Here is an 11,576-nt window from a genome sequence, read left to right as displayed (position 1 = left end):
GCCTACACTTGAGCATGCTGCTCTTGATGGATCTTGGAAGGGCCAGACCAAGGGGAAGGATCACATCCCTCGATGTTTGGCCTCTTACTAACACAGCCCAGGGTCCTGCTGGGCCACGTTGCCAACTCATGATCTTGGCCCCCAGATCCTCTCCCGTGGAGCTTTTAAATGATTCATCTGTCTATTTGTGCTCCAGGACTTATCACAGTCTGTACACAAAGTACAGCCTTTCCTGCGTGGGTCTCCTAAGGAGACTCCCAGGCGCAACCCCCAGACAACAAAGGGAATGTACAAGTCTGGTCTCAAAAAATGACATTTTAACAACTGCCAGTCGAGGGATTCTGAAGGACCTCGTGTCCTTCACCCCTGAGAGACTCTGACTCAGGTGTATAAGCCAAAATTCAGCACACTCAATGGTGCGACTCCCTCTTCTGACAGGTTTTGTGTTGATTTTTCCTGACCAGGCTAATAAAAGACGGGTTGGGAAGAATAAATGAAACGTTATCAGCTCCTTCTGGGTAGTGAAACCCAACCAGGATGTTAGCAGAGTGAGGTAAGAATCCCCAGGAGACAGAAAAGTACTTTGCTGCCTTCAGAGCACGTTTGATTCATCATTCATTGACAGAAGCCTGAGTTAGACAAGACAGGAATACAAAGGCAGCAATGTAAAAACAGACCCACGGGTTTGTGGTGCTGATTGTGTGCTGATAGATGATCCCATCTGGGGCAGAAAGGGTTTATTGAATTGCCCAACGGTAGTGCCCCCAAGGCATGGGGGATCCCAACACCCTCCCCAGAGCTTCTCATTGTGCTCAGGATGGTGCAGGCGGTCCATGACCACGTCTGCACCCCATCCAGGATCTCTGCTCTCTCTGGCACATCTCTGCTTGTACTCAGCCCTTCCCAGGGGCCCCCGCAAAGTCAGGGGTGCAGCTTGTAGCTCTCCCAGACACTGGAATAACTCTAGGTATCTCTATCTGGTTTTATACCCCGTGTCCTTGACTTTTAAACCTCAGAAGCCCAGTTTCTGAGCAGTTGAGCAGACATCTAGAATACAGACATCTTTCCTATGGCCTTTTTCCTAGTTTTAGTCTGGCCAAAACACTTATTTTCACATTTAGCAGAATGGCCAATACCTTTCAGCATTATTTATAGTTGGCTCTGAGAGGGTTGGGCCCAGATCCAGGAAGGTACTTAGGGTCCTACTTGATTTCAGTAGGACACAGATTCTTTATATATTTATAAATGGTACTTTCATGCTTTTTTAAGGTGGTCCTGAAACTGCTGATATGTTAACACCTGTGTATATTCTGAAGGCTCTCTCATATTCTTCCAAGACAGACTGATAACTGATGGCAGGTATTTTTGAGGCTCTTGTGAGGTTCTGCTCTCAGTGTCCTGCTGTGCCTAGACTGCTTTCATCCATTCTTTACTGAGGCTCAGAGGCCTGTTTCAATGGCTGCCTTTGGGAGCCTGTGCTCAGGGTTGTCCTTCATATGAGGTCAGGATAATTTGGGAATCTTCCCTGGTGTTTAATTGACTTCCTGACCTGCCTCAATGAGACTATTTCAGGTACATTCACCTCTCCAAATCCACAGCTCTTTGAAATTACACAGTACTTCACCCTTCTTGTTTAAATAAATGAAATCACATCTGCTCAAAGAATACATTGCATCACGACATGAAATATTGATCTCAACCACACTGAACTAATTTGGACAACTAGGGTTTCTAGAAAGAGCCTCTGATGAGGGTCTGCAGAAGTATGAGTGCACTTCTCTGTCTGCTGGTCTGCACTAGAAGCTGTGTAAGGTGTCTTACTGAAATATAGGCATTTAACAACAATCTGAACAGTACTTATATTAATTGGGTCCTTCTAGAGTCAAGGTTTTAGCAGATCATAGGGCTCACTCATTTTAAATCATATTTTATGCTGAAAAAATGGTGTAGCCCTAACGAAATCCAAGTGGTGTTCCTGTGAGCCAGTCCTTAACTTCAAGGACCCTTATTGTTGGCTTCTCTTCATCTCACAGCCTCAGTTTGTCCACTAGTTTTTGCTGCTAGCCCTGTGAGGGTTTTCTTGCATTGTGTCACTGCTTCTTCTCCTTCTCTTTCTGCAACTGCTTTTGATTTTGACACCTGGTTACTTGCACTCCTGACACAACATAAGAGGTTGATGGCCACTCTGAATATAGATTAGGTTTCCTAATCCAGGTGATCAATGGATCATGGTCAGGCCTCGGAATACTGCACAGATTGCTGTGAGTTATTATCAGGAAACTTTTCTCACAGGTCCCTGCACTTCAGCATTCGCTTTAGTTTCACAGACTGACTGCACAGAGGAGGTAGTGCCATCATCATCATTATCACTGTTAATCGGTTCTGCAGCATCTCTTGAAGGGCCTCTAATCTAATCTAAAGCAGAAAACATCATTTAATTTTCAACCTATTATTGCCATTAGTAGGTATAAAGCAAAGCTTAAAAAGGTTTCAAAATGGTCAAATCCAGTTAATCTTATTCAGGCTGTTTTCCTCCAGCTATCCTAATCTAGTGTCCAAACTATTTTTCTAGTCACTGCAGTCCTCTGAATGCCCATTTTCTCATTAAAGGCTTGTTTAATCTTTATTCATTTTTCTTCCAATTTTTCTACTTTTGAAAGAAGGAAAAACTGATCTGGATAAGGCAAAACCGGAATGGGAGCAAGGAACATGGAGGCATAACCCACTCTAATTAAGGCTGCAATAGTGAAACTGCTGTTAATAAATTTGAAGCTCTGGCAAGCTTTCCTAAAAGCCCAAGTTTTCTCGTTAAATTCCCAGCGCACCCCTTCCTCCTTGAACAAGTGTGTCAGTCCATTTTAAACCATGCATTTTTCAGCTCAGTGACAGGGTTTTTGGGTCTCTTCTCAGGTGATTTGGTTGCACATTCTCTTTTTCGACGCACAGGTTGCTTTGGGAGAAGGAAAGATGCTCGTTTGCGGTGATTTTATATCTTAAATCAGGCAATATCGGCCCCGCACAGGCCCCGGCGCCAATCCCGCCTCAGCGCTCAGGGGAATCACAGAGGGACCCCACCCGGATCGCCGGGCGGGATAAGAGCTCTCCTCCTATTGGGCACACCTCCTTCTGATCCGGCCTCTCATTGGTCGGAAGAGAAATGAATTTGCAAAAGCTTTGCGCCAATTGGTTCTTGGCGGTGTCAGCTCTTTCACCGTCAGCTCATCCGCGAGGAGCGCGGGCACTGGGCTGATGTGGGGCCAGCACGGCAGCCAATCAGGAGCGCCGGCGTCGCGACCGCCGTGCGCCGCGCGGAATCCGTCCGCAGCGCCTGAGGGGCGGCGGCGGCGCTTGGCCTCGGCGGCGAAGGGTGGGCGGGAAGCGGAGGAGCGTGGCTCCGTCGGGGCACGGGACTGGGGACGGGGAGCGGCCTCAGAGCGGGGCCGGGTAAATTAAAGTGAGGTAAAAATGGGACGTGACAGGTTTGATTCCAGTTCTCGCATCGAGCCTGCTGGCCGGGGCGGGTTCACAAGGTGTCGGGTGCAGCTGTGAGGGAGCTGTAGCAAACCTGACCTAAAGCTCAGGTGGACACCCCCGAGCAGGACAGGCTGCACATCAACCGGGTGTGAGGAGATGCGCGGGGCTAGGCCTGCCCCGGGCATCCCTAGCAGAGGGCTGTGGTGTGGGGCAGGAGGCAATGCCCTCATGACATCTGACCCTGGCAGCTGCGCAGCAATACTCTCTGTGCCAAACCAGTATATATATATCCACATTGATTAACATTCTTATCGCAGTAGATGTCTTCACAACCCAGCGGGCAAAAACCAGAAGTTACCTTTCCTGTGGGTGTGCAGAGATGGAGTTTGTAAATAGATTCTCTCCACCACAAGCCGGTTGTCACAGCAAAGTCTGTGGGACTGGGGCACGGTCAGCATGCTCCTGTGCTGCTCGTGGGGCTTTGGCAAGGTGCCTGTGCCATGGATTTCACACCTTCACTGACCCCTCTGAGCACAGCTGTAAGGCAAGGGAGGTGTGTAAAAGCTAATAAGGTGGTCCGATTCCTCCTCCAGCCTTTCCATGTCCTCCAGGCTCTGAAGAGTTATTTTTTTTCATGCTTCTATGCAAGGTCTATCTTGGGGCAAATAGAAATTGTTCAAATCATGTTGCCACAGCCTCCAAATTCGATGCAGTTTTACTTCAGCAGCACAGAGATCTACATGAAATTCATAGCAACTACACTACGGTGTACTACACGTGGTTTACTTTCATATTTACACTCTATGCTTGTATAATTTGCCTCCAAATTCATCTCTTTTTTTGAGGCGTCTATGAATTAGAAGGGAAATCACGACCTTGACAGTCAGAATTGCGTAAGCAGCATGCACACGCTGAGGTATGACCGCTGTTACTGAGTGCTTCGTGCTCTGTCACCACTGATTGCTGCCTGGGCTCGGTGGTTGTCAGAGCTCACGTCTTTAGAGATGAGAAGCAATGGATTTTAATCCGAGGTGCGAGGCACGCAGGCAATGGGTGTAACGGGGGGAGCCCGGCTATGGAGAACCTGCTTCTTGCCTCGTTATTGTGTCAGAGACACTGTCAGCGGAGAATTCTGTGCGAAGTAGGAACGAGTGCTGATGGTTTCGCAGAGATGTTGAAAGCACGAAGTGATGTTCCCTCCATGGTGTGGGCACCGCGCACAGTGACCTTTAGAGGTGGTGGGGCCCAAGCAGCGGGGCTGGGCTGCCCGCAGCGCCCCGGTGGGAGGGAGCTGTCACCGGTGGGAGCACGGCCGGGCTCTGCCGCCTAACCCCGGTTAAACGGTTCCTGTCAGGGAGCAGGCCGGGGGTCCGGTCACTCGGCAGGAAAGACCCGGGGGCCGCCGCTGCCTGAGGGGAGAGGCCCCGGCGGCCTGAGGGGATCTCTCCGCGGCCGGCCCCCATTCATAACCCTGCTCTCCTGAGGCAGCGGGAGCGGGGACCCTGCACTCCCGCCCCTTCCCCGGCGCTCCGCCGGGCTCGCCACCCCTCAGCGGGCGGGGCTGGGGCGCAGCGCCCCGCACTCTTTTCTCTCCGCGGAAGGTTACGGCGTGAGGATAATGGGTGGGTCCGGCGACGCTTAAAGCTCCCGCCCGGGGGAGGGACCGAGTAGTTAGGGCGGGGGCGCCGCGGGAGGTGAGCGTGGGGTCCTAGCTGGAGGGACGGCTGTTCGTTCGGGTTAGCTCCGCTCCTCTGCCACCGCCGCCATGTCTCGGGAGCCCGAGATCATGGAGTCGCAAGTGATGTGGGAGCCTGACACGAAGCGCAACACCCACATGGACCGGTTCCGTGCCGCCGTAGCCAGCAGCTGCGGGCTCCGCTTCGGTGAGCGCTGGGCGGGCGGGGAGGCCCTCGGGCTCCGCTTGGGCCCTGCTCTGGCCGGGGGATTTAAAGGGGGGTTCTGCTGCTTTGGGAAGGGTGTTATTGTGGGTCTGTGGTAGGGCTGTTTGCCCCTACCCCAGGGAGGTGGGCAAGGTGCCCGCAGGGTGCTTGGCCATCCGACATCTCTCTTAGGTTAGGAGGGGGCTAAAGTGGTCCAGGCTGCAAGCTGGATGCTCTGCTTGTGCCTCCTGTAGAGGCCTTTTGTACAGCATTTCGCTTAGTGTGAAAGGTACATGCTATTGGGAAATGCAGACAGCCTTATCTGTTACTGGTGCGGCTGCTGGATGTCAGCCTGGGCAGCAATGGTGCTGGTACATGTGGTGTGCTCCTGTCCGTTTCTCTGTGTTGTTGGGGCCCTGCTTGCAAGGATTTTCTGTGTGAGTAGCAGAGCTAAAGTGATTTAGTGTTTCAAGGGGATGTGGAAGGAAAGGATTGCTGCCATCATGACTGTGAGGTTAGTTTAAGCTTTAACAATAATATGATGCTCTAACAGCGTATGTGTGTGAGGCTTGAGTTAAAGCTGTGTTTATCTTTGTTTACGAAGGAAGTCAGGTATTGGCTGTGTGGGCTCATTTGTGGCATGAACCAGGTAGAGTTCAGTGCATGTGGGGGTCAAACTCTCAAATTCTGATTTGATTGCTCCATGCTGGCATTTGAAGCATTTGGGGACCAGGTGGCTTGTGTGGCTTTCCTGTAGTCATTCTTCTAGTGAGAAACGAAGGGAGTGTTTTTGGCAAGTGGCCTGACAAGTTTGTCAGTCCAGTATAAATGTGTCTGTGGTATAAGCGGAGGCATTCTGGAGTAGTAGCAATATATCTGGTGCTTCTAGCAGTTCATGTCTGGAAAACAATTAGGAGCTTCAGTTGGAAACTTACTATGTAAGCAAGCCAGGTTGTTATTTTGGCTGCTGGGGGATTTCCCATTTGATCACATATATAGCACCTAACTCTCCTGGTACATAGGAAGCCAATTACTACAGGATTTTAGTCAGCTCCTGAGTAGAAATGTTATTTAACTGGCACTCATGTGATCAAGATTGAATGCAGTTTCAGATGTGCTGCCCATGTTTATGGCTGTAACAACTAGAACTCTTTTCACCCCATTTAGAAGTGGCTATCTCTATTCAAGAGTGGATTCCTGTTCATATATAGAAACCTTTGTCAACTTCCATTACATTTGAACTGATGATCATTGGTCTGTGTGCTGTTCAACAACAAAGAATGGATTCTTTATGTAACATTAAGATGTGGACCTGCTGAGAAGAGCTGAGGGCACTATAACCCTTTAAACAGCATGGTTCTGCCCAATGCTGAAGATGTAGTAACAAGATGCAATGTTTAATTGCTGAATAACAGGCTTGTGCCCTTAAGGACTTGCATGCTAAAGCTTATTTGGTGTCAAACTGTATAGAGAACATACTCTAAGAAACCAAATTAGTGGTGATTTGTAGGGTTTTTTTTTGCCTTTATCAAATGATTTGGACCATGTGGTACAATTGGTTTTTGAAAGAGGAGGTGGGAATATGAACATTCCTTTGGTAAAGCCTTATCCCCACACCACAGACCCACTGATGTGCACTTTGTGGAAGAGTGGTGGAGTGTAAAAAGGGCACGTAGCAGGCTGGGACTGAGGCAACACGTAGGCAAAGCTGAGCTATGGAGTGGAGTCTTTGCCTCTGCTTCTACTATGTCAGTACTACATATTGAGTAATCTAACACTGATGGAAAAGCCTGAGTGGACTAAGATGTGAAAGGGACAGACTGGGTGGGGAAGCAGCTGTTGTGATCAAGTGTGAGTAACTGTGTCTAGATCATTTTGAATGCTTTTCTCTTTTATAAATCTGGAAGATGTCATTGTAAGAAGAGGATGCAAAGGTGACTTCTGAAGCAGTCAGCTGGACAACAGGATGACAAACCAAAGATAATTGGAGAAAATGACTTCAAGTGGTTTAGCTGAAAGCATCAAATAGGAAGCAGTTGGCAGGGCAGGAAACTGTTACTACTGTCACTGATGGTAGATATTCATATCTAAATTGGCTGTTGGCACAGCTTCAGACAGCATGGATGTGATTTGGGAATGTTACTTTTAAGTTGCTGCCAAGGAATTTGCTTTAATTATTCATACCTGAAATGGTTTTACACACAAATTCAGTATTTAGTTTGAATTGTGAGGGTTTGGTGTGCATTTCTCAGGTTACTTATCTGTCTCATGGTCATGTAAGACTTAAACTGCTCACTCCCATGTTTTTGATGCCAGGTCATGGTTTTAATATCTAGCTAGTAAACATCTTATTTCATTTCATTGATGCTGTTTTAGCATGAAAAGATAAGAGGCCTGACAGACTGAAGCTTATTAAGGAATAATGCATGCTTCCTTTGTAACAGTGCTGTTGATGTTAAATGAATGCATCTACTCTCCATGTTACCATGTCTTTGGCCCTGGTCTAGAACCATACATCAAATGTCAGGAAGGCTCATTTATCTTCTGCTGTATGGAAGCATCATGCTATTGATAAGATAGGAAGTGGAAGTGTCAGCAAGCTGGTCTCTATCCTGTTGTCTAATCCTCAGTTTCACTAATGGTAGGTAGATGTTGCACAGAGCTATTAGAAAAGGTCTCTATCTCTGTGGTGGCAGATGGCTTTTAACAGGTGAAAAGATGCCATCTGTTCAGTTGTTCAAGTAGACTTATTTCTGTTGATGCTGCAGTCACTTGCCTTGAACAGAAGTGATCTACTCTGTGTGATCAGTTTTACCTTACTGGTTGTTTTAGCCACAGATACTATTTATCTGGATATCCCTAACTGTAGGTTGTCTGAATTCCTGTAATTATCTGCATAATGCTAACGTATTTATTACTTCCAGCCAACTACGATGACTTATACCAGTGGTCAGTGGAATCCTTCTCAGACTTCTGGGCAGAGTTCTGGAAGTACAGCAACATTGTATGCTCTCGCTTGTATGATGAGGTAAGTGTTTCTCTTAAACAGTCAACTGCAACACAAAGGGGAAATAAACCAGTCTTACTATCTTTAGACCTGTTCCTGGCACCTTTGCAAGTGATATGAAGTATCTGCCAAGTGTATGGTCCTGAATTTCCTTGTGTGGTGGATGGTGGCGGTCTGCTGCTGGCATGCTTCAGAGTAGTGAAATCCTCAAGTTCATAGAATCATAGAATAGTTCCGTTGTCCTAACAAATTGTGCTGTTGTGTCCCTGTGATCGTGTGCTCTTGCATACTTTGGCAGTCCTGGTGGCTTGTGAGGAGTCTATTGATATACTGCCTTCTGCTTTAGGGTTATGCTGGTAGAATATCTTGATTTTCTAAGTGCTGGCATGCAGTCAAGTTCATGTTTGCTCCCTGAGTCACTTCACTGATAAGCACACCTGTTAAACTCTGGGTTTGTAGAACTGGTTGTGGAAGTCTCTGCAACCACATGTAGGCTTGAAATATCTCTGAGGGTGTTGTGGTAGTGGTTAAATGCAATCACAGGTTGAATCCCAATTCATGCCACAGTGTTGCTCTGAGATAAAGGTGATGTTGAAGCTCTTGCAAATGGGGGCAAAACTGCAGCCCTTGTACAGTCTTTGTGTAGGATATCGACATCACCCTGTGGTTTTCCATCTGAGGAAGATGTTGAACTCATTACTTTCCTGGACTTAGTAGAGAGAGGACTGGACTTCTGTCTTAATCCCTGGAGGCCATCTGTTCCAAGAACACTCAGAGTACTGGCAGTTCTGCAGAGGGAGCTGGTAAGTTTCTTTTGCTTTTTCTTGTCTTGCAAATTCCTGTACTATCCTATATGATCAAGTGGTTCCTCCTGCTGTGAAACTGCATGCTCGGGTGTCTTAATGTGATTTACTCTTTAGGAGGGTGAATTTATCAAGAATATAAGGCCCAGTTCTTACTGTCTTTAAGAACTAGCCTGTAATAACTACTATGAGCGTGTAGTCCAAAGGCTGTAAACAATCTTTTCTCTTGTACCTGATGGTAGTTGAAAACCTGGCCAGGTTGTATTTGGCTGTCATTTTCTCTACATATCCTGTGCTGCTAGCAAGACTTTTTTCTAAATTTCCAAATGAGTGCATATTGTCTTGAGCAAGTAATTCAGAGGAGCTGTTTCAGGAGCTATTCTCCTGTGTGTCTGTTGTGAGCAAGCTGCACAGCAATACTTTCTGTTCTCTTGCCTTACAGGTCCAGTTCTTCTGGAAGTCTGTCCCTCCAGACACTACCAGTAGCTGATGGGAATGGGTACTGAAGCAGGCAATAGAGGCCTGGGATGTTTACTGAGGATGAGAAGCAAGAAGATGCGGAAGTCTAGGAAGGCTTTAACTAGACTGCTTTGAGCTTCTAGGCCTCTGCATGCCTATTCTGCAGTGGTCTTTCTGTGATGTGAGATCTTAAGCTGGGGAGGTAGTCAAGCTGACAGACAAGTACTGCAGAAGATGCTTGACTCACTCTATGGCTATTGCTGTTTGCCTCTCCATTCTCTGTGTCAGCACAGTGTCAGCTTCAAGGCTTGACTCTAGCTTTCCTGAGCATCAAAGCCGAGTTGTAGTACTTACCACGGGTCTGCTTTTGTTACATGTCAGAAGAAAGGCTGGTCACAGTAACTGAGCTGTTCTGTGGTAGCTGAAGAGTTGAAAAGTTTGAAGTGTCTTAAATTTGATGCCTGTTGCTTGTTGGAATTAAGCATTATGCTTTGAGGAAAATTTTTTCATCAGCTGGAGCTGACTCCTTTGTTCACAGCCAGTGACACCGTTTCTACTTTCACAGGTCATTCCAAGAAACAGTAAGATCTTGTGTGTGTATACAATAGAGAGATAGTGTATTATTGGAACTTAGTAAAGGTTTTACATACTTGTAGACATGTTCATCACTATAGTAAGTGATATCCATGCCACTTCTGATAAGAACAAAGGTACTTGCAGTGTGCAAAACTATACTGGCATGGCAGCATTAGCACTGTTACGTCAAGTTTAAGTAGCTGTTGATTTTAAATGAGGAATGTAGTCTAAAATTATTTACGCTACAAGAAGCACCTAACAGCCATTGTTCCTGCAGAGGAGCTGCTTTGAGCATTCTTACAGTGCCTGGTCTCTAGCTTTTCATGAAGCATGCTCTTTTGCTCTTCAGGTCATACAGAATATCGCATGTACCACAGTAAGGCAAAGTTTACCTGTCTCACAGTAGTGGTGAGATTAATTCTCAAAGGTATAGTTTTTGTTTAGGGTAAGCAGAATCTGAGGCATGATAATGCATGGTTATAGCACAACTAGCAAGCCACTTGAAGGAGGGGAAATAGAATAGCTATATCCTTTGTCCCCACCTCTAATGTGATGCTTATTTGTAGCTCCTGAGGTTTGGGAAGCAGTCATTGATTAGCTGCTGAAAAGAACAATTGTGGAACAGGAGCACAGCTGATATTTGGTATGTTCACCTACTCAGCAAATTGTCCTTGTGTGCCTTTGCTGCTGTGAGTAGGAGTAAAGCCTTACTCATTAAATGAGGACTGCAGTCAGCAGTGCTGTAGACGGCACTTAGTTCCTCTGGACTTGCTGAGCATTTGTTGGACTGTGTGAAGTGAGATGTTTGCAAAGCTCTGCATTTTCATAGACTTACTAGAGCTGAGATCTATTAAATAACTAGCAGACCTTGAGTTTGTGTTGCTTGTTGAGAACTTGCATCTGTGGGGGACATCAGGATGTTCATAAGACAGAGTGCCACCACCTAGGAGATTGGGCTTAAGTAGGAGTCATAGATGTTACCCAAGTAGAAAATAATTGAGCATCAAGTATGCAAGTCCAGCACTTTATGCTACTGGAACTATTCAAATGGGTGTTCTCCTTCAGTGAAAAGTTGGGATATGTTAGATCTTGTCCTGGAAAAAGCTGAAAACATTCTGCTCACTCCAAGCTATGGAAGACAGTCCTGACTCAGTTTTGAGTGTCTTCTAATTACTTCAGTAATATATGTATTATATATAAAAATTATAACAAATTCTGCAGCCTGAGTTGATAACCTGTGAATGTTGTAAATCCCATTTGTCCTATTTTTAGGAAGTTAATTTGAAATAAAGTAATATAGTAGAGTACTTCCATGTAAACCTTAACTTCTAAAACTGCCTCCAGTGATATGCTGCACGTCTCAAAGCATGAAAAATG

The 11,576-nt window shown here is 46.4% G+C and overlaps 1 protein-coding gene across 1 annotated transcript in view; it reads left to right on the top strand.

The window, feature by feature from the left end:
• The first annotated feature begins 5,180 nt into the window (after positions 1–5,180).
• The window catches only part of AACS (acetoacetyl-CoA synthetase), a 40,867-nt gene continuing 34,471 nt past the window's right edge, over positions 5,181–11,576 (top strand). Inside the window, exons 1-2 of the mRNA XM_057414990.1 lie at positions 5,181–5,357; positions 8,279–8,382. Of these exons, the coding sequence (XP_057270973.1) occupies positions 5,240–5,357; positions 8,279–8,382 (222 nt within the window). The 5' untranslated portion in view covers positions 5,181–5,239. The remainder of the gene's footprint in view (positions 5,358–8,278; positions 8,383–11,576) is intronic.

The sequence above is a fragment of the Pezoporus wallicus genome, unplaced genomic scaffold (genome assembly GCF_028554395.1).
Source record: "Pezoporus wallicus isolate ANWC-B61680 ecotype Strahan unplaced genomic scaffold, APGP_CSIRO_Pwel_v1 contig_8047, whole genome shotgun sequence".
NCBI classification, from domain to species: Eukaryota; Metazoa; Chordata; class Aves; order Psittaciformes; family Psittacidae; genus Pezoporus; species Pezoporus wallicus.
This window is presented reverse-complemented; position numbering and strand designations above follow the sequence as displayed.